Source organism: Chinchilla lanigera, unplaced genomic scaffold, assembly GCF_000276665.1.
Source record: "Chinchilla lanigera isolate Chin_1 unplaced genomic scaffold, ChiLan1.0 scaffold00001, whole genome shotgun sequence".
Classification (NCBI taxonomy): Eukaryota; Metazoa; Chordata; class Mammalia; order Rodentia; family Chinchillidae; genus Chinchilla; species Chinchilla lanigera.
The window spans coordinates 953,309-975,097 of NW_004955402.1; the positions used below are offsets into that span (position 1 = coordinate 953,309).

General features: G+C 53.5%; 1 protein-coding gene across 4 annotated transcripts in view; it reads left to right on the forward strand.

Annotated features, from left to right (window-relative positions):
* Spire1 (spire-type actin nucleation factor 1) overlaps nt 1–21,789 on the forward strand; it is a 90,610-nt gene that overhangs the window by 32,579 nt on the left and 36,242 nt on the right. For all 4 annotated transcript variants that reach the window (XM_005372557.1, XM_005372559.1, XM_005372558.1 and 1 more), the window contains exons 2-3: nt 9,149–9,382; nt 13,209–13,334. In XM_005372557.1, coding sequence (XP_005372614.1) covers nt 9,254–9,382; nt 13,209–13,334 — 255 coding nt within the window. In that variant the 5' untranslated portion in view covers nt 9,149–9,253. The remainder of the gene's footprint in view (nt 1–9,148; nt 9,383–13,208; nt 13,335–21,789) is intronic.

Below are 21,789 nucleotides of genomic sequence, written 5' to 3' on the forward strand. Positions count from 1 at the left end.
TAACCCTAACCCTAACCCTGTATCACCCTAACTCTAACCCTAACCCTAACCCTGTATCACCCTAACTCTAACCCTAACCCTGACCCTGACCCTAACCCTAACCCTAACCCTAACGCTGTCTGACCCTAACCCTAACCCTGACCCCGACCCAGACCCTGACCCTGACCCTGACCCTGACCCTAACCCTGACCCTGTCTGCCCCTAACCCTAACCCTAACCCTGACCCTGACCCCGACCCTGACCCTGACCCTGACCCTAACCCTGTCTGACCCTAACCCTGACCCCGACCCTGACCCTAACCCTGTCTGACCCTAACCCTAACCCCGACCCTGACCCCGACCCTGACCCTAACCCTAACCCTGTATCACCCTAACTCTAACCCTAACCCTAACACTAACCCTGACCCTGACCCTGACCCTGACCCTAACCCTAGCCCTAGCCCTGTGTGCTCCCCTCCCACGACCCGGGGTGCTGTGCGGGGACTTCTCCATGCTCTGCACAGGCCCCGGCCTCGCCTCTTCTCTGCGTCGTTGCCCACGGCTGCGCTGTCTGCTCGTGGCCGGTGTCCATGGACTGTGACGGGGCGAAGGAACTCGAGTGTGAGTGCTAGCTGGGTGGCTGAGGGGCTGTGCTTTCGGGAGCTGGGCTCCCCGCGTGTGCAGACTGCACGAGGCATCGCCTCGCTACTGCTGTGAGCAAGGTGATGTGTGGACTGCTTGTTACAAGGCGAGGCTTTTAGGGGCTGAGTGACCCGCTGCTGTGAGGCGTTTTACTTAGGACTGACTCATGGGACTTTAAGGGAAGTGTCTGAGGGCTCAAAATGCACAGCCAGATTGGCTGGTTTTATAAATCTGGGAGTGGTGGCTGATGTGTTAGATCCAGATTTTTAGCGATTTGCTAAGCTGAGATGAGTGGTCCAGCTGAAACGGGTGAGCCGACTGTGAAATGAACCTGGAAGGCACCGTCCACACCGGGAAGGAGAGCTGTCCGCACGTGGCGAGTGTGGTGCCACGACGATGGCCGAGGCGTAGACAGAGGCGTAGACCGAGGCGTCCCTGCCTCGGCGATTCTGAGGCCTCAGACCCGGGCAGCGTGCCCACATGCATAGTGTGCATCGGAAGCACTCGCGGTCTGCCCTGCAGTCACACTGTGCGCAGGTCGGGTTCTGCGCTGGCCGCCAGGTGCTGCTCAGGCACACGCTCGGTGCTGTGGTGGACTGTGCCTGCCAGTCCCGTGAGGGACAGAGCCCGCTGGAGCCCTGGCTCTCCTACCGGCTGCCTGACGTTCTGTGTGATTTCACGGCTTCCTTCCAAGCTCGGTTCCTTCCTCCTTCCCTCCTCTTCCTTCCTTTCTCTCCCTCCCCGTCTCTTTCTTTCCTTTCTGGTGGGATCTCGTTATGTTGCCCAGCCTGGCCTTGGACTCCTGGGCTCACGGCTGCTCTGTCTCTGCCTCCACGGTGGCGGGGACTGCTGGTGTGCACCGCCACACCTGGGTCTGTCCCCTGTGTGAGGTGGTGAGGACACCTGCTGCCCGGGTTGTGATGCATCAGGGAAAACGTGCTCCTGCGCCCGCTGGCCTGGTGGTGGGGCCTGGGAGAGTTGATGCTGCTTCTGCTGTACATCTGTAGCGGGGTGCGGGCTTTGGCAGCGAGGCTGAGGACAAAGGCAGGAGCAGCTGCTGTCGGTGGTGTGGACGGACAGGCTGGGCGCCGTGTTGCAGCCCCGATGGCGGCCGTCGCCTGTCTAATCAGATCGCCACTGCAGCCTGGGTTTGGCAGACCGTGCACCTGCTCTGAGTACAGCAGGGCCCCGGGCGTGTGGCAGGCAGTGAGCGGGGTCCTGCTCCGTCCCTGCCCAGGAGGGGATGAGCACGGTCTCAGACCCTCCAGGAGTGACGGTCAGCGTGGGGGGGTGACAACAGGAGTGACTTGGGGTCAGGAAGACGTGGTGTGGCCGGGTGGTGCAGACCCAGTGGCGCCTCGGTGTGGGTTCAGGTGCTGCTGTCACCCCGTGAGACCGGGTCAGTGTTGCACCCCTCGTGGTGCCCAGTGCGTGGCAGCTGGCGCGGGGAGTAGGAGGCACTGGTCAGGGTCTCTGTTCCCGCCCGAGAACCAGTGTCCATGCTGCCACACTCGCTGTGGTGACTCAGACCGGAGGCGGGGGCTGTGTCCACAGTCACGCGTGTCAGAGGCGCTGGAAACACCAGGGACCTGCTGCCAACGCCCAGGGTGGGCACAGTGATTTTCCAGCTGCCCCATGACTGCTAACGCAGAGGAACAGTTCAGATCTGACACTGCGTTTCTCTCACTGCTTCCCACGTGTTTTGGACAACGAGCTTCTAAAATTAGTGTGTCTAACCGTGTGAGCCGGTCGGGCCAAATTCTCCTGTGCCTCAGTAACTTCTCTGGGGGCCGCTCCTTGTCCTTGGCCCAGGGCCGTGCTGAAGAGCTTGGTCTGGGCTTCTCTGGCGGCTGGGCGTCCACAGCCCCTGCGGAGGGGTCTCCTGTGCCGTGTAGTTGAGAAGGCCTTGCTGTGCTGAAAGGCTGTGTGGCGAGACGCAGAGCACCCAGAGCAGCCTGTGGGACAGAGGGGGCCTTGGAGTAGGGGCGCGCTGTGCTGGACAGCAGGAGGCCGGAGGGCGACGCAGGCTCGACCTTCATCCGAGGCCCTGCCCGCCCAGCCTGGGAGGGCCCAGCCAGCGCGCGGCACCGTGACTTGGGAGCGGATTTGTCGGGGCCCACGCCCCTCCGCCCTCCAACAGCTGTGGTGTGGGTGCTGGTCACAGTGTGAACCGGCCGGTAACCTGGCCACGGTGGGAATAACCCATCTCAGGGTGCCAGGCGCCAGAAGGTGACCCTGAGCCGCCAGAGGCAAGGTGGGCGTGGCTACCGCCGGAGCAGCGGATGAGAGCAGCCGTCGGGAGAGTCAGACTCTCAGCGGCTGAGAACCCTACTCGATTCCTCCTTGAGCTGCATGTGCAGAACCTTCTAGCTTAAGTAAACAAAAGCCTAATGCGAGGCATAAAAACAAAGTCACAGCCCCACAGTCAGCTCCCACATTGGAGCTGTAGCCAACCTACAGCTCACAGAATGTGGGGCGCTGGGTTCCCTCACGGCGGAGCGTGGGGCCAACAGTTCCTGCTGACAGCTCTTCCCCTCGGGGCCCTGGCTGTTTCCTGCTCATGTTGTCCCCTGACCCGAAGTTCTGGGCTCCAGAGCGTGGTGCAGGCCTCCGCCTGCGGTGGTGAGAGCCCATGGCAAGTGGCATTCCGGACGTGGGCGAACCCAGAGGGCGGTCGGAGGACAAGCAGGAAGCCATCGCTCTGTCGTGGAAGCTAACAGGCCCACAGGACTGTGCCAGTCCCTTCCCAGGGCAGCAGCTCCCAAGACCCCACCCCTTGGCCCGGGGCCCTCTCCCTTGTTCCCCGCCGTGGACCAGGCTGCTGACGGATGCACCAGGTGGGGGCTGCTGGGGCCGGGGTCTCGCTGGTGCCACCGCTGGAGACCAGCCCTCACCGGGCCCAGCACTGCAGTGAGGTTGTGTTGGCTCTTCAGAGTCTTCTCCTCTCCACACCTGGCAGTTGGTGCCTCATACCTGCAACAGCAGCAACTGCACTTTGGCTGGGGCTGCACTGGCCCCGTAGTTGAGGCTGGGAGGAGCAGGCGTCTTGGTAGCAGTAGTCTTCCTGTCCACGGACAGGGGCCGCCTCCCACTCCATTCTTTGACTTTACTTCTCAGGGTCTCTTGGGATTCCTCATGCAGGCCTGGTGTGTGTTTTGTTAGATTTATACCTCAGCGTGTCACTTTTGGGGGTGCTCATGTAAATAGCATTGTGTGTTTAATTTCAGTCTCCCTTGTGTCTTGTTTTGGATACTAACGTTACATCTTATAACCTTGTTGTAATTCCCTATTCTAAGAGTTTCTTGTTGATTCTGATTGTCTGTATAGACAGTCAAGTAATTTGTGGACAGTGTGTTTTCTTTTCTTTTTGAGACAGGGTCTCACTATGCAATTCAGCCTGATTTTGAGCTCACTTCGTAGCCCAGGCTGGCCTCAAACTCTCAAGGATCCTCCTGCCTCAGCCTCCTGAGTGCTGGGATTACAGGCATGTGCCACCATACCCGGCTGAGTCTGTGATTGTTGAGCGGTCTGTTTCCTCTGGGGTCGGATTGGCTGGCCCTGTCTTTGCAGGACTTGGCCTGTCCCTCCGGGTGGTCCAGTTGTGGGCATGGTGCAGTTCAGGTGTTCCTCCTTCAGCACCAGGGGACCTGGGTGTGGGGTGTCCTTTCCTTTGTTCTGTTGCTGGTAATTTGTACCCTTTCATTTTGCTGACAGTTGATTATATTGACCTTTACAGAGAACCAGCTTTTAATTTCCTTTATTTTCCTATTGATTTCTTATTGCAATTTCATTGATTTCTGCTCTCTACGATTTTCTTGTCTTCTGCTTACTTTGGATTTAAGTTACTATTTCTCCCCAAATGTGCTGAGGTGAAAGTTTAGATTATTGATTTTTGGCTCTTTCTTCTTTGCTGGTGTGTTACTCGGCTTGCTGTTGACACACCTGAGGTAATGAACCCGAGAGGATAGAGATGCCCAGGGCCCAGTCCCGAGGGTCCAGTCCCTGGTCAGGAAGCCATGAGGCAGGCAGCCCTGCCAGGCAGTACGGCCGCAGAAGATCTGCATGCCCTGTCCGGGGCACACCCCTGCTCCCTGCAGACCTCCCCACAGTCCCAGCCCTTGAAGTCACACACCTCCCAGCAGCCCTGGCTGAGGACTGAGCCTTGTTGCCAGCCTTTGGGGGATATTGAAGTTCCACACGGTAGCATCTGAGCTCCAGCCCCCGAAGGCTCGCATCTGTCTCACAGTGCAGAGTACACTGTTCTGTTCTCAGGGCCCCAGAGCCCTGCTGCTCCAGCATTGCTCAAAAAAGTGCAAATTCGGCCAGGTGTGGTGGTGCACTCCTCTAATCCCAGCACTTGGGAGGCTGAGGCAGGGAGATCACCATGAGTTTGAGGTCAGCCTAGACTATGTAGTGGGTTCAAGGTCATCCTGGACTACATAGTGAACTTAGTCTCAAAACCACAAAACAAGAAAACAGTCCAAGTCCACACTCTCCTCTGCAACTGCAGGCACTCTTTTCCCTTCAATGGGGTTGGGATCAAAGTCACGGCTGCACATGCTAAGCACGTGCTCTCCACTCAGCCGGCTCCAGCCCTTGAGGCCAGTCTGCCCATTGGAGGTGCAGTGCTGGACAGGACGGGGTTCATCCCATCTGTCTTGGTTACTTGTCATGTTGCCAGACAAAATACCCAGCGCCCAAAGTGAAAGAGGAAAAGGGTTATTGGGTTCATGGTGTGTAGAGGTTTTGGTCCATACCCGGCCGGCTCTGAGGCAGCATGGCTTCGCAGAGGAGAAACAGCTCCTAGTGGCCAGAAGGTAGCAGAAGCAACAAGCGAGGGAGACGACAAGCCTCTCTATGTCCCTTGCGTTGTATCCACACTTCTGGGTTTAGGGCAGTGCCAAACTGACGGGGGGACTGACCGAATAATCGCCCACCCTTAATCCCAGCGTTGCACAGGAATCAATCACACACTGTAGATCAGCCACCTCCAAAGAGGCCCACCTCCAACTGCGTGAGGCTTTGGGGGGCATCCAGGTACCGCTGTCACCCCATCCCGAGGGCAAGGCGCAGAGCACCGAAAGCCATCAGGGCAGCGTGGAGCCCAGGCTGGCACACTGGGCCAGCCCTGGCCCGAGGGCCTCAGCAGGCTTGTGTGGGGCCACAGCCCTCTGTGACGGCGCTGCTCACGGCTGCCCCTCCATCTGCCTGGCTGCAGGCTGTGCGTGCAGGCCTTCCTGAGCAGGGGGCTGGTGCTGAGGACTCAGGCTGCGCTCACCTGCCCGGTGGGTGGTGGGGTGGGCTTGGGTCTCTGTGCGCCCCCGTAGGCCTGGCTGAGAAGGCCCCCTTTGTAGGTCCTGGGAGGGAGCAGGGCGTGTGGTGCAGATGTTGTTGGTTTGGGCTCGTGAGTTGAGGAAAAAGAGCCCTTTGATGGCTCGCCTGCTCTCAGCGTTGGTCTGCTTTGTCATTTTGAGATGCAGGGAAGGAACCCAGGCTGTGCACCGCCTCTGAGCTACGTCCTCAGCCCTCTGTCCAGTCTCAAAGTATTTTGGATAAATTTGGGACATCAACCTCACTAGTATTTTTTTTTTATTATTTTAAAGAGAGTTAAAAGAAAAAAAGAGAGTAGTTCATGAGAAACAAACAAAAAAATAGAACAATAGCAGCATACCAGTATCACGAACATAAACAAATCAAAGCAAAAACATTCAAAGTGATTCAGGGTATTGAGACAAATTAATACAAATCAACAGTGGTTGTTACGTTGCATACCGCTATCCTCAGATTATCTGATGTAAGAATGAAAGATTGCTCAAACCATTAAAGAGATTGAGAAAATAATTCTTCAATAAACATTAGAGATATTAGAGAGTTTCACTAGACAAGATGGTAGGAGTTCATCACTGTAATTCCATTGCATATTGTTACCTTCAAATCAGTTGCTCAGACCACCAGACACAAGCATGCAAAGTCGATCAGAACATAAAAAATTGTGAGCATTAACTGTTCACTTCAGTACACCATCAGACATCAGCAATACAGTCATTGCAGCTATTCATATATACATTTATGTTTTGCCTTCTTTCTTTTTTATTCTTTCCCTCATCCCAGTCATTCCTTCCTTTGAGCAGTTTCTTTCCCTGTCCTATCATCTGTTGTACATTTTGAGTTTTACCTAGTCTTTCAGTTTCCTACACTGAAGAGACAATATGATGTTTACACACGTGGGTCTGATTTATTTCACTTATGAGTATGGTCTCTAGTTGCATCCATTTACCTACAAAAGCCTCAAGTTTATCTTTTTTTAATAGCTGAGTAATACTTCACTGTATAAAAATACCGCAACTTTTTTAATCCATTCTTCAGTGGATGGGCATCTGGGTTGTTTCCAAAATTTAGCTATTACAAATTGTGCTGCTATAAACATGGGTGCACATATATCGCTGTGGTATGATGTCTTTAATTCTTCTGGGAAAATACCTAGAAGGGAAATAGCTGGGTTAAAGGGAACTTCCAATCCTAGTTTTGTGAGGAATCTCCAAATTGATTTCCACAGTGGTTTCACCAGTCTACCAGCAGTGGAGTAGGGTTCCTTTCTCCAGCATTTGTTACTGCTTGATTTCTTGATGATAGCCATTCTTTCTGGGGTGAGATGGAATCTCAGTGTTGTTTTAATTTGCATTTCTCGAATGACTAATGATGTTGAACATTTTTTCATGTATTTATTCGCCATTAGTATCTCTTCATTAGAGCAGTGTGTATTCATCTCAGATGCCCATTTTTGGATTGGGTCTTTGAATTTGGGAGACCTGATTTCTTTTATTTCTTTATATGTCCTAGATAGAAGTCCTTTGTCTGAGGGACAGTTGGCTAAATTTTTTTCCCACTTCATGGGTTTTCTTTTTACTTTATTGGTGATTTCTTTAGATGTGCAAAAAGTTTTCAATAAGATGAGATCCCAGTTATTGATTCTTTGAATTTCCCATGCAGTTTGGTTTTTGTTCAAGAACTCTCTGCCTACCCCAGTGTCATCAAAATTTTTACCTACTTTCTCTTCCAATAAATTTAGTGTTTCTGTTTTAATATTTAGATATTTCATCCATTTTGACTTTAATTTAGTGCATGGTGAAAGACATGGGTCTAGTTTTAGTCTTCGGCATGTGGAAAGCCAGTTCTTCCAGCATCATTTATTAAAGAGACTATCTTCCTTCCATTGAACATGTTGGGCCCTTTGTTGAAGATAAGGTGACTGAGTGTGTTTGCAGTTGTATCTGTATCTTCTAATCTGTTCCATGGATCTTCAGGCCTGTTTTTGTGCCAGTACCATGCTGATTTTATCACAGTAACTTTGTAATATAATTTTAAGTCAGGAATTGTAATGCCTCCTGCCTTTCCTTTGTTTCCCAAGATTGCTTTTGCTATTCTAGGCCTCTTCTGGTTCCAGATGAACTTTAGGAGTGTTTTCTCTAGATCTGTGAGGTATATTAATGGCATTTCAATTGGGATTGCATTGAATCTGTACAACAATTTTGGGAGTATGGCCATTTTCACAATGTTGGTTCTTCCTCTCTATGAGCAAGGAATATCTTTCCATTTTCTGATATCTTCTTTGATCTCTTTTTTCAGAGTACTGTAATTTTCACTATATAGATCTTTTACTTCTTTTGTTAGATTGATTCCTAAATATTTCATCTTTTTAGATGTTATTGTGAAAGGTGTGGTTTCCCTAATTTCTCTCTCAGTCTGTTTGTTACTTGTGTACAGAAATGCTATTGACATTTGAGTGTTCACTTTGTATCCAGCTAGCTACTGGATTTGGTTATTAAATCCATGAGCCTTTTGGTGGAGTTTTTGGGGTCTTCTATGTAGAGTATCATGTCATCTGCTAATAATGACATTTTCACTTCTTCTCTTCCTATCCTTACGCCTTTTATTTCTCTCTCTTGTCTAATTGCTGTAGCCAGTATTTCCAGAACTATATTGAGTAGGAGTGGTGACAGTGAACATCCTTGTCTTGTTCCTGATTTTCAAGTAAAAGCTTTCCGTTTTTGACCATTTAGTGTGATGTTAGCTGTTGATTTATCATAGATGGCTTTGATCAGCTTGAACCTCGTTAGTATTTTATATGAATGGAGAATATTGCTTTCCCTGCTGGTGCTGAGGATGAGGCTCGGGGCCTCACACTGCGCTAACCCTTCCGCAGACGGGGCCTTCTGCAGACGGGGCCTTCTGCATCAGTTTCCCGCACTAGGCTTCGGTTTGCAGTCCTCCTGCCACGTGGGAGGACCCCAGGGTGCCCCCCACTCCCAGCCGAGAGAAAAATATTTTGTATAAATTTAAGAGAATATAAAGAGGGCGTGCAGGTTGCGTTGTGTGCTACTGTGAGGAAGCCACAGAACTTGGTCGGAGGTGTTTTGGTGTGTGTGTGTGGGGGGCTGCTGAGCCCTCCTGATGGGTGTGGTGGGTCTCGGCGCCTGGGGTGGCCAGGCCGCCCTCAGCCGCTGGGCGTTGCCATCTCTGTGCTGCAGGTGATCGAGTCCCTGGGCATCATCATCTACAAGGCCCTGGACTATGGCCTGAAGGAGAACGAGGAGCGCGAGCTGAGCCCGCCGCTGGAGCAGCTCATCGACCGCATGGCCAACACGACTGAGGCCGGCGGCAGCCATGACGAGGGCTACGGGGCGGCGGACGAGGGTGCTGAGGACGAGGACGAGGGCCGGTGGCAGCCAGGGGCCATCTGCTCCTACCGCGATGTCATGAAGGTACAAACAGAGCCTGTGATCACAGCGCCTGGGAGGCTGAGGCAGGAGGGTGGCAAGTTGGAGTCCAGCCTGGGCAGCATAGGGAGACCCTGTCTCAGAGTAAAAACTGTGTCTCAGAGTAAAGGGGTGGGATGTAGCCCAGTGCACAGGTCCCTGGACTCAATCCCCAGTACTAAAATACAAAACAGAAACCCTGGAATAAAAGAAACATGGGATGGTGATTCAGCATGTGGTGTGGCCCTCAAGGCCTTTGCAGCTGACCCTGACCCAGCATACCACGTCTGTCCACCTCTGTCCAGCGCCAGGACTGAGGGTCACACGTGGCCTCCAAGTGTCACCTGGCAGCGATGGCGTCCCTGCCTCCCTGACCTCCTCCCCAGGGCTTGAGTGCAGCGGCTTGGTGGGGTTGGGAGTTCCTCTCGGGCAAATCTGGCCGTGGAAAAGCGTGTGGTCCCCCGGGTGAGCACTGAGGGATGGGAGAGCCTGCGAGTGCTGGGTCTTAGAGAATTGAGGTGTGGCCTTCAGTTCTCAACATACTAGTGCTAAACCCTTAACGCACGCGGTAAAGTACCCCCATGCCCACAAACTAAACTTTGCTACTCTATTCACTTCACTTTTTCTAGGTGTTAAGTTTTAATTTTTAGAAACACACACTGGGAGGACATTGTGTTAGGTGGAATCAGCTGACCCAGAGAGACCAGCCCCGCCTGCTCCCTCCCTTGGCAGGAGGACCCTGAGCCGGGTGGAGGTGGCAGGGAGGAGGGTGACTGCAGAGGTGGTGGTGAGTGCGTGCGCAGGACACAACTGAGCCTGCGTCCATGTGCACGTTCCGGTGGGAGTGTGTGTAGCAGGAGCGGGGTGGGGTGCGTGTAAGTAGAGCCCAGGAGAGGCTACGCGGAGTCCACAGCCCCAGACGGCCCTGCTGTTCTCCTGAGAGCAGTGATTCCAGGCGGATGGCGAGGGGGACTGCGGTTTCCTCCTCGCTCACCCCAGGGCCGAGGTGGGGTGGAGTGGGTGGGAATCTCCAAAGTCTGGCTCAGCAGCGTTCGGTAAATGTGTTGACCACTGAAAACGGTGGACATTCAGCCATTTGAATGGGCACTTCTATCATTTTTAATTTGAGCTGTTATTTTTGTCCTAACTTACTGCCATCACCATATGAAAAATGCATTAAGAAAGTGCCATGGTGCTTAAAAAGACAGGTCTTACAGAGGGGAGGAAACCTGTGAGCTTCAAGTCCACTCAGCAGTTGACCCCATTTCTTGTACCCTCACTCTTGTTTCTTGGCTTCTGTGCTAATCAGAACTGGCCTGTAAATCCCCACATCTGTGACAGTGTGTTGTGAAGGGAGGGTAGCTGCTGAGACACCAACAAGTGCACTGAAATTCTAAAGGCTGGGACCCGCTGCTCATGGCAGAGGGACACGCACGCACCTGTGGTTTGGTTGCTGGGCTGAAGACTTCAGTTTGTAGACTGACTCCATTGCTAGAAGAGAAAATGGGAATTATCTGAAGATGTGGCCGGGAGAGAACGTGAAACTCGTGAGCCTCGTCCAAATGACACACAGCGGGCTCGGGTGTGTTTGTTTTCAGGTTCTTGCGAGCAGACGCTCTGCATCCCGTCTCATCGCACGCTGCCCCTGTCTTTACGCTCTGCGCCGGGACACACGAGGCGGCTGCTGGGACTCACTCCAGGGCTCCAGGCCCCTGACGAGGGGTCGGGCTACATTACAGGCCCAGAGTCGTGTCAGAACTGGAACGGGTGCTCTCCTCGGAGCTCATGCGAATCCGCAGGAGGGTGAGGGCTGCAGGGCACGCTCTCTCTCCTTGCCCACGAGGCCTGGTTCCACCCCAGTACTGCGGAAGAAGAACCCAGCGTCCAGATCTCACCCTTTCCGCTTATTTCCTCAGAAGCAGTAGTCACCAAGCCAGGCCCTCTCCAAGAAATACCCAGAAAAGATTTCTGGTGCAGTTGTTTCCTTTATCCTTCGTTTACTCACGTCCTTTTCTCCATGAAGTGAAGTCCGCACAGATGTAAAGAACGAGGAGATGGTGACGTGGGCCCTGTCTCAGGCTGCTGACTGCCCCTCTCGCGGCCCTGTGGAGGCACTGGGCCCGGGGATGCGCCTCCTCTTTTTCACGGTTATCCATGCTCTCAGTTTTGTTTTGAGCCCACGTTTGCAGTACAGTGATGATGCTGTCCCTGGGGAGTTGGTGTCTGCACGGAGCACAGCTTGATTCCTTTTCCCTCCGGTTGCCCGCCCCTTCCCTCCCTCTTCACCCCCTTCCCAACTGAGAAAGGTCCGTCGTCCTGTTTCCTGTTGCCTTCACATTTCTGTCTGCTTGTATTTGGGGTTTCTCACATAAGAGGACCGTGTGATGTTTAAGCTTGGGTGTCTGTCTGACTGATTGCATTAACATTCTGGTCTCGAGGTGCACCCGTTTTCCTTCAGATGACTCAAGTTTGTCTTTCTTTACACAAAAGTAACTGAGCCCCAGTGTGTGCTGTGCGCACTGGCAGCTGCTCATGCTCCGCTGTGAGATCTTCACTTCTCAGTCTCCTTGAGCCCCTGAGCTCTTCGGAACTGTGCAGAAGTTGCCCTTCCCCTGTGACAGCCAAGCCGTGTCAGGGAGTCTCGGAGAAGAAATTTTAAACCGCGTGAGATGCCTACTGTAAGAAAACGCGCAGAGCCTCAGTGTGAGGACATAAACTACGGGACAGTTTTACGCTTTGATTGGTAGAAATGCTGAGAATAAAGAGAAATGTGTGTTTTCAGTAATTGCACTAAGGTCAGGTTTGGGAGAGTGTGAGCACCTGCTCGAGCAGGGCCCTGTATCCGACACATCATGTGCCGGCCCCCACGCCCACTCTCCCTCCTCCCCTGAACAATGCCAGCCGTGGAGTGAGGGAGGGTGGGCGACCCCTGCCTGAGGGGCGAAGCGCTTCACACCCAGCCGTGGTGTGTGGCACGGGAGCAGCAGGAAACCTTGGTCCTTGTGTGGCGTCTCTGCCGACAGAGGCCGTGGTGCCAGTGGTCCGCACGCCTCGCCTGCTGTGAAATGGCCTCTTCCCGCAGGCTGGGGGTTTATGGGCCTCGCGAGCCAAGGACAGTGAACTGGAGGTCACCCCGCGGCTTGCAGCGCCCCCCGCCCCCGCCTGCCGCCTCCTCCCCATCCCCGCCCTGCACCCCTCCCTGCCAGAGGTCCCCGAGGGTCCGCAGGCACCAGGCTGGAGTCGCAGTCTTCCGCCTCGTGGTGCCGGTGGCCGTGGCCAGGTGCCCCCTTCCATCACCTGTTTCCTTACTACGAGATGCAGGGGATGCACAGCCATGTGGCCTTCTGCTGTTCATGCGATGTCACACGAGGTGCGCGGCAGGGTGAGTCGCCCAGCTGTCATCCTCAGGAGAGGCTGGGCTCCTCCGTCCCCACCTGGACTTGTGCGCTCCTCCAGTCCCTTCCACATGGAAACGCCTGTCCGCTCACCCGTGCTGTCACCCGTAAGAGACATGGGTGTCTCTCAGTGGACGTTTCCCGCACAACTGTGTAGACTCCTGATGACCTGGTGCGCTGACGCTGGGGTGACACGAATTACCTTGCTGTCTGAAATGAAAATACAGATGCACTGGCTGTGTCAGGTGGGCTTTGGGGTCAGCATAGTGAGCTACATGAGGTGCTCCAGCTGGGCTCAAACTTAGGAACCTCCTGCCTCAGCCTCCCAGGGTGCCAGGATACAGACATGCACCACCACACCTGGCTCTGTCTGTTTTTAAGACACCAAAAATTCCAAATAATCACGATTTCCTTTGCTTCATTCTCCTCTCCCGTAGATGTGTGCTGCTCATCTTCCGGCCGAGTCGGAGGCAGCAAACCATTACCAGGCCGTGTGCCGTGCTCTCTTTGCGGAGACCATGGAGCTCCACACGTTCCTGACCAAGATCAAGAGTGCGAAAGAGGTGGGTGTGCTGTGTCGTATCATTGGCATCCGGCATCGCCAGCGTTCTGACCGGTGCTGGGATCACTCAAGGAAGAAGCCGCCTAGGAAAAGCGAACCTGAGGTGTCAACCATCTGGATCCACTTTATAAAGCCAAAATTTTCATAAGGTTTTGCTCCAAGTGGGACACAAACACCCAGAATTGGTGGGGTCCACTTGTCGTGGCCCCTGCTTCCTGCCCTCCCTGCGCCTCTTCTGTAGGTGTCCATAGGGAGGGCTTAGGGCACAGGCGGGAGGGGCCCCATTTCTGATTGCTCGGGGAAGCCGGGATCTGACTAGGCGTGGTCATGTGAGGGAGCCTGGGAGTAACGTTAAGATCGTTCCAAATCCCTTTTAGCTATTATTTAGTATTGGCAGTGACCATGAGTGTGAAAGACTGGGTGAAGCCTGAAGAGACGCACTGCGGCTGAGTTAGAAGGGGTGTCGAGGTGTTGTTCATTCCGAGGCTCCTGCAGAGGTCTGGGAGGGGCCGAGAGGCAGGGCGGGCAGGCGCTGGGCATCATTGCTTTTACGACAGAAGGGCACTGTATACAAAGCACTGGCCAAAGCCTGCCGTAACCCAGCTGAGTAGAGATACAGTCACGCGTGTAAGAGGGAAAGAAGGACTCGCCAGGTTGCCAGGGGAGACTCATCGGCCCAGGGCACGGGAGTGAGACTGCCGCGCTGCAGCCTCGTGGCGGAAAGCCTCTGTGAGGGGGAACCTCCTAGTCGGTCGGTGGCGCCCCTGAGGGAGGAAGGAGCACCGTGCTCACTGTGTGTTGTGAGGCGTCCCGAGCTCTCTTTATCACAGTTTTGTAAGGCATGTGGGGGACTTCTTTCCTTTTTTAGGGGGTGATTTTTTGAGACAAGATCTCTCTGTCGTTCAGGCTGACTTCAAACTCATCTGGCAGTCCTCCTGGCTCGACCTTCTGAGGGCTGGGGTGACAGGCATGCACCACCACGCCCGGCATAGGCTGCATTTGAGCTTGGTCATTTCCAAGGCCTTCTGTGCTTGGCGGGCTGAGAGTCCTCCCCTGGCACGTGCTGTCTCCATGGTGGCGCTGAGCTGGGCATGAGTCCGCGCGTGGGGCTGAGCTGTGCTGTAGCGAAGCGGCTCAGGCTCCCTGGCAGCTTGGCAGATTGGGTCCCGGTTCTGATTTTCTGACGGGGTGATGTCTGCTGTCCTCGTGTGGGCTGTGGCTTCTTGTGGGTGCCATTTATTTTTTATTTATTTTTCTTTGCGGTGCCAGGGATTGAACCCAGGGAGTGCTGAGCTACATCCCCAGTCCATCTTTATTTTATTTTGAGAGAGGGTCCTGCTAGGTTGGGGCTGGCCCTGAACCAGGGTTCCTCCTGCATCAGCCTGCTGCGTAGCTGGAGTTAACAGCGTGCACACTGCACTCCCTGCGGCTGACGGCTTAACTTCCTCTTCCGGGTTCTGTCCTCTGCTCCTCCCGGCACCACTGCCTCCCTTCTGGAAGCTGTCAGCCGGGCGTCCTGTTGGTGCCTGTAGTGTGGTGATAGCCTCCAGGCTGCAGACTCATCCCCTGACCGTGGGGCCAGGGGTGGCTGAAGGAGGCAACTGACTGCCCTAGCTCAGCTCCCCCGGCCTCCCGCCCTCATCCCTGGCGCTGCCCTGACTTGAATCCCCTCGTAGAGCCCGAGGCCTGGGCCTCCTGGCCTGGGCCTCTGAGAGGCCTCCTGCCAGTCCCGTGGGAGGCTGAGCAATGGGCCGGCACTGTGGCTGTAACTCAACCCGTCCTGCCTTTCTCCCGTCCATCAGGGCCGCCCTTTGCCTCCTCTGTGTGTTTTAGGAAAGCCAGCACAAACTTGAACGAACTCAGCACCCGCGTGCTCGGAGGAGCCAGAACTCTGCTTTCCAACTTGTAGAGATAGCCAGCAGGGGCTGGGGATTTAGCTCAGCAGCAAAGCACCTGCCTGGCAAGCGCAGGTCGTGAGTTCAATTCCCGGTACCAGAAGAGAACCAGAAATAAAACAAAACAAAAAAACAACAAAAAATAAATAGAGATAGCCAGCAACACAGAGGGTGCTTGAGCCAGGAGGCCGCTGTGCAGCCCAGGCCAGGGAGGACCTGGCGGGACGCAGGCTGGGTTCCAGGCGCTGGGTCTTGGCGTGCTGTGGGTGAGGAGGCGCCACTTGCAGGGCTGGGCCTGTGGCAGAGCGAGTTTGCTCACATGCAGGGACCTAACGTGGCCACTGATGGCAGTGCTTGTGTTGATAGCCACAGTGGCGGGCTGGAGACAACCCCACCACGCTCAGCAGTAGAGCTTGCTGGGTGTGCATGGGTCCTGGGTTTTATTCCTGCCACAAGAAAGAGGAAGGAAGGGAGGAAGGAGAAACAGAGAAAGGGAGGGAGGGAAGGAGGAAGGAAAATGGGAAAGGAAAAGAAAGAGGCAGGCCAGGCAACTTAAAGGCATAGTGAGACTCTATCTCAAAAAATAAAGACGAAGCCGAACGTGGTGGTGCACGCCTGTAATCCCAGCACTCAGGAGGCTGAGGCAGGAGGATCGTTGGGCATTTGAGACCAGCCTGGACTACAAAGTGAGCTCAAGGCCAGCCTGAACTGCATAGTGAAACCCTGTTTCAAAAAGAGACCAAAAGATAAAAATAAAATAAAATAAAAGCGAGCTGGGGCTTCAGTGCAGTGTGATGGTGCTGGACCTAGGCCTGCACCACCCCAGCCACGTGTACTCCACGTGTCGGGTGGCTGCCATTCCGGCCCCCACACCTCGATCCATTGAGGCCTCAGCAGCCCACGTGTGGCCCGCTGTTCTCGGGGCACATGTCGACAGGCTCACAGGGCCTGGCCGGGTCGTGGTGGCAGTCAGGACCTCTGTGAGTACGGTGGGCCCATCCGGGCATCTGACCCAGGCCAGGGACCCTGAGGCCCAGGAGTGACCTCGCTGAAGTTGCGTGAAGGCAGCAGTGGTGGGCCTCGTCCCCAGCACCCGAGCGGGGAGCCGGGCATGTGCTGTGCGTGGGGCTGGGTACTCGGCTTTCCGACTGCTCGCTCCGAGGAGCACAGCTTCCGTCGGGGTCGGCCGCCCTGCTGTTGTCAACACTGCTCACCTTGTGGAAGCAGGGAGCAGAGGAGGGGCCGGGACAAGGTGGGACCAGGCTGCCCATGACCTCTCCTTCACTGCGCCCACCCCTGAGTTTCCATCACCTCCCAACGGCGTCAGGGTCGTGCACTGATGCAGGCGGAGCCTGTGACAGTCACCCTCTGCAAGGCCGTGTCCGAGCTCAGGAGACTGGGACAGCGCAGGTCCACACAGGCCAGTGGGATCGGGCACCCTGGGCCTGGAGGGCGGGTGACAGAGGCGAGGCGAGCAGGCGAGAGCAAGGTCCTCCCTGTGCGGGCGGCTGGCGGGGAGAGAAGCCAGTGAGCTCAGGGGCTGTGCCTGCACGCTGTCTGGTTCCTTGTCTGTGAGTCCCAACAGTGAGATGGAGAGCAGAGCCGGAGCCCGCCTCGTCCCCTCAGAACTGTCACCGCACTGTGGGAAAGGGCGGGGCAGCGCTCCCTCGGCTCCCTCCCCTGCCCTCCCTCAGGCCCCTTCCGAGGCTCTGGCTCTGCGTCCACGCTGCTGGCCCCTCAGAGCAGACAGAGCACCAGAGCGCAAGCACTTGGGCAAGAGCGAGGCCCCCACCAGCGCCCGCCCCAGGGCTGGGGCTCCAGACCGAACAGTGGGCCAGAGAGCTCTGGGGACACAGTCTGGCTCTGCCCCGGGTCTAGCCACAGGGGTTCTTCCAAACCACAGCACTCCCTCAGCTGAGGGAAGCTCGGTCTTCGCCTGTCTTACGCCTGCAAGTTTAGGACTGTGTAATGGAAACAGAGTGAAACAAGAGGGTGCGCTTCACTTTTATTCTAAGTTCCTCTTGCTGTTTGTTTTTTTTTTTCTCCCGGTACCGGGAATCGAACTCACTATGTTGTGCTTGCCAAGCAGGCGCTGTGCCACTGAGCTAGATCCCCAGCCCTCTAAGTTCCTCTTGAAAGTGCCTGCATTTCTACTTGACAAGTGTGCCTATTGTTACATTTTACTTCAAAGTTGCGATTATTCAGCATTTCTAAAACTCTTAATTTCACCTGAGTTACTCTGCTTTCTTTTTTTTTTTTTTTGTCTTTTTGAGACAAAGTCTCGCTATGCAGTTCAGGCTGGCCTTAAGCTCACTTTGTAGCCCAGGCTGGTCTCAAACTCACAACTACCTTAGCCTCCCGAGTACTGGGATTATAGGCGTGCACCACCATACCTGGCTTACTCTGCTTCTTTTTCAGCTGATTGTTCAGTCAGCCATTTGAATGAACAACTGTACAAAGCTGATGGAATTTTGATCATTTCAGCAAAATTTACTAAGAATTTTTTTTTTGGTACCAGGAATCGAACTCAGGACCTTGTGCTTGCCAGGCAGGCTCCTGTGCCACTGAGCTACATCCCCGGCCCCTTGTTTTTTAAAAGAGTACTCATGCGCAGGATTCAATTTGAAATACTGGTTGGGTTCATTTATTATTTCCTCCCTGTCCCAACCCTCATCAACACTTAAAATGTACTTTCCGGCTGTAATTCTCTTAAACAGGTGAGATGGCAACAGTGTTGAATTAAATATTGATTTAAAAAAATCTCTAGCAAAGATTTTTAACACTTTTTCTATATTAACTTCTTGTCCTTACATATTTCGGTTCCCATTTCTGCCCAGTTTTCATCACAGTGAGCAGTTTTTATCTTGACTTAAGATTTTTTAGTATTATCCTTTGTTATTTAATGTATAGTTCTGCACAGTTCTGGTTGGATTTTAAGAAAGTATAATCATAAGGATATATATTCTTAAACAACTTACCTATTTTGATTTTAAAAATTAAAAAAGTATAAATTAGATTGTAATGATTTTGTTATGAAAAACTTAATGTTGAATGATTTATTCATCTTTGCCTTCTGTCATACTGAGAAATAAATTGGATTTTTTGGTCTTTCATTTCCCAGAATTTTTTTAAGTTGTCCTATGGAAGGGAACGTAGTTCTCTCTGCTAATGCTGGTAGCTAAAGCTGTTTAAAAGTAGATTAATTATCAAACTGAGTGTGGTGATGCATGCCTGTAATCCCAGCACTTAAGAGGCTGAGGCAGGAGAATTGCTGCAAGTTTGAGGTAAGCCTGGGCTACAGAGTGAGTTCAAGGCCAGCCTGAACTGCATAGTGAAACCCTGGTTCAAAAAGGCCAAAAAAGGGGCTGGGGATTTAGCTCAGTGGCAAAGCGCCTGCCTGGCAAGCGCAAGGTTGTGAGTTCGGTTCCCGGTACCGGAGAAAAACCAAAAAAAAAAACACAAAAAGGCCAAAAAAGAAATTTGCAAAATAAAAAAAAAAGTAGATTAATCTAGTATCTTGACATCCAGCTGTTTAGACAACTCTCACTCACACAAGGTCTGTCCTAAAACTCGTCAGTCAGTCTTACCCAAATGTAGTGAAACGCGAGGATGCCAGGGCAACTTCCAAATGCAAATTAGAGTTAGTTGGCCTTCAGTTGCTAATGTTTTACCAGATACTGAAGCTATGGAGTAAGCAGATGGCATAGAAATTAGCATGGCTTGTTAGAATTTTTCAGAGATCATGAATATATTTTAGGCTATAATCAAAGTAACTGCTGGAAAGCTTTACTAAGTGACTTACGTCCTTCCAGTCAGCCTTGTGCCGGAAAGCGTAGCTGTAGAGTGAAATCTCTGTGCTCCCTCTGTCTTGAACGAGACCCTTACCAGAGGATCTCAGTGTGAGGAAGGCTGTGTCTGCCTGTATGTGTCTTCCTCAGGGGAAGTGTGTTTAACCAGCTCTGACTCTAGCACCACCAGAGACACAGCTGTGGCGTGAAGTGGCCTGGAAATTCTAGACCCGAAGTGGGTTTGTACCCCCAAGCGGCGACCGAAAGAACCGGCCACCAGAAGTTGGTGTGGCTGCTATTTGTGGGATAAATGAGGTTGTCCCTCAGGTGGAACTTCCCGGTCTTGCACCTGCCTTTCTCTGTTTGGTCTCTATTTTTGCTGTGGCTGCGGTATGCAGGCAGAACACTCGCTCAGAATCACACAGCCTCTGTGCCCAGGCGTCGCTGCCCTGCCCACTGCCGACCCTGCTAAAGGTTTCCCAAGAGCATTTGACGGGAAAGATGTGGAAAGGTTCTTCCCAGACTGTGCCTGGGGTGGAGGCGGGTAAACCACGGCCTTAAAATGCAAGGGGGATTGAAGGAGAAACGGCCCACTCGTGTGTGAGCCGACAGGAATGTAACCATCCTCTGAGCACTGGACGTGGGGTGAAGAGAGGAGATTTGGTTTGTTTCTCAAGAAGGCGAGAGCCGGCGGCACTGCCCGTGTCAAGCAGCCCCCAGCGCTGGCAGAGGAGCCCTGTCGGACGTGGAGCTGGTTGCCGCCTGGCCTCAGTCAGGGCCTGCCCGCCCCGCTGCAGCCCGCTGGCGTCTGTTACTACATTTGTGCAAGCAGAACTTCAGTCAGACACTGAAATAGAATTCACAGAAGTTTGTCTCCCAAACCAGAAAAATGTGTAATTACTTCCAAATAACTCATTTGCTTTTTCTGTTAACAAAAACCCTGAGCTTTCTAGTCACATATTTAATTGAGCTTGTTTAATTTTGGTATTTATTGGTTCTCAACTATTCTACATTGATCTGTTGCTGAATTAGGATTTGATTTCATCCCTGGAGAGGGATATTGTTTGGTAAAAATAGACTTGGTAAGGTTAAAATATCTGCAGTGGAGTAAACGTGGTCACAGTCAAACCCTTAGAGGTGTTCACTGGTGTGCAGTGTCTGCACTCCAGTAAATCTTAGCGTGACCTGGCTCGTGCTGAGTTCATGTAAGAGTAACAGAGCTGTAAAGGCAGTGACTGCTCTGCACCGTAGAGATGAGAACATCGGTCGAGGACTAGAGCAACCCAGAAACACTCCGCTGATACACCTGTACTGCTGCTCAGAAGAATAAACAGGACATCTTGGGCCACTCCTCTAAACTGTCTCAGTACCGTGAGGAACAGATAGTTCAAGAAAAAGTAGAGATGTGTAGAGGCCGGGGCTCAGCCGGGTGGTTTAAGAAAAGCAGAATTACACTGGGATGGAAGAGAGGCCACGTTGTGCTGACTTGGAAGCAAGAGTCTGGAGTGAGTCTATTCGTTGCTTGTCATGCTGTCCCACCAAAGGACCATATCACGTACTCAGGGAAGCGTGAACACATTTCGGAGCTTATGCTGAGAAATTAAACCATAGCTTTGAGTTGTAATGACAGAGTCTCCCTCAGAGCAGCAGGGGGTGGCGAGGGGTTTTGGCTCCTGTGACTGGGGGTCCATGGGCCCAGCTGTGCTGGGGCCTCTGCCCCGCGGGAACCCCCAGTCTGTAGCTCTGCTGAGGTCTCTTGGGTGGTTAGGGCTGAGGCCTCGGAGTGAGGTATGCCCTTGTGTCTTGGGGACCAGTGGGGGCTGGGCTGGCCGTGTCCTCACTCCGGGGAGCTGGGGCAGGTACTTGAGCCTGTGGGGTGTGTTGCTGTGAGAACACATGACTGTATCACAGATAGGAGGGGAGAACAGCTGACCCCAAAGCCTGTTGGCTCCCGGAGGCCGTTGGAATTGTTCATAGCATTACAGAGATGGGTGTGGTCTCCGCTTTCAGCCTTTTTGTTTTCTGGGTGGTTGGGAACCTTAGAGCTCGCTGTGGGGTGATAGGACACAGGGCGGGCAGCGCATGGCTGCGGGCATGTGGGGAGCTGGCCCTGGGCCCTGCACACGGCCACTGCACAGCTTGTGATGCTGCTGAGCTTGTTGACTTGTCCGGTTCTGAGTTACTTCATGTCTTCTCCAGGGTATTTGGGATGCATTTCTTGTCCCTTTCACTTGTATTTATTAGTAATCGTACCGTCTGCCAGCTGACCGTGGCATGGAGCTGCTGGTGTGGATGTGAGGGGCTGGTGTTCTAACCGGAGTGTATGCTGCTGAGCAGCTCAGGTGCAGGGTCTGCCCAAGTGCCGGAGGATTTGGGATTTAGAGAAGATGCCAGCTTCCTTCTCAACAACTTTCCCTCTGGTTATGCTTCCTTTTCAAAAGCTCTGTTGAAGAGACTGAGGCTTTAAACACTTGTGGTGGAATGTCTTTATGTGCTTATTGACCATGTGCGGTCACTGGGAGGCCTGTCCTGGAGACCTGGGCACGCCCCAGAAAGTGGGCACAGTAGGGCTTCTCCTGTGGGGAGGCAGCCGTGCACACCGGGGTGAGCGAGCATGTGGGTGTGCACTGGGGAAGGGCGGAGAGGGAGTTGCTGCGGCAGGCGTGGGTGGCGTGGTCGGGTAGTCCTCCCTGCAGGGTCACCTCAGACCTTTTCTCCCAAAGCTACGAGCTCCTGCAGTCATAGAATGACAGCCTTCCAGCCCTGCTTTCCT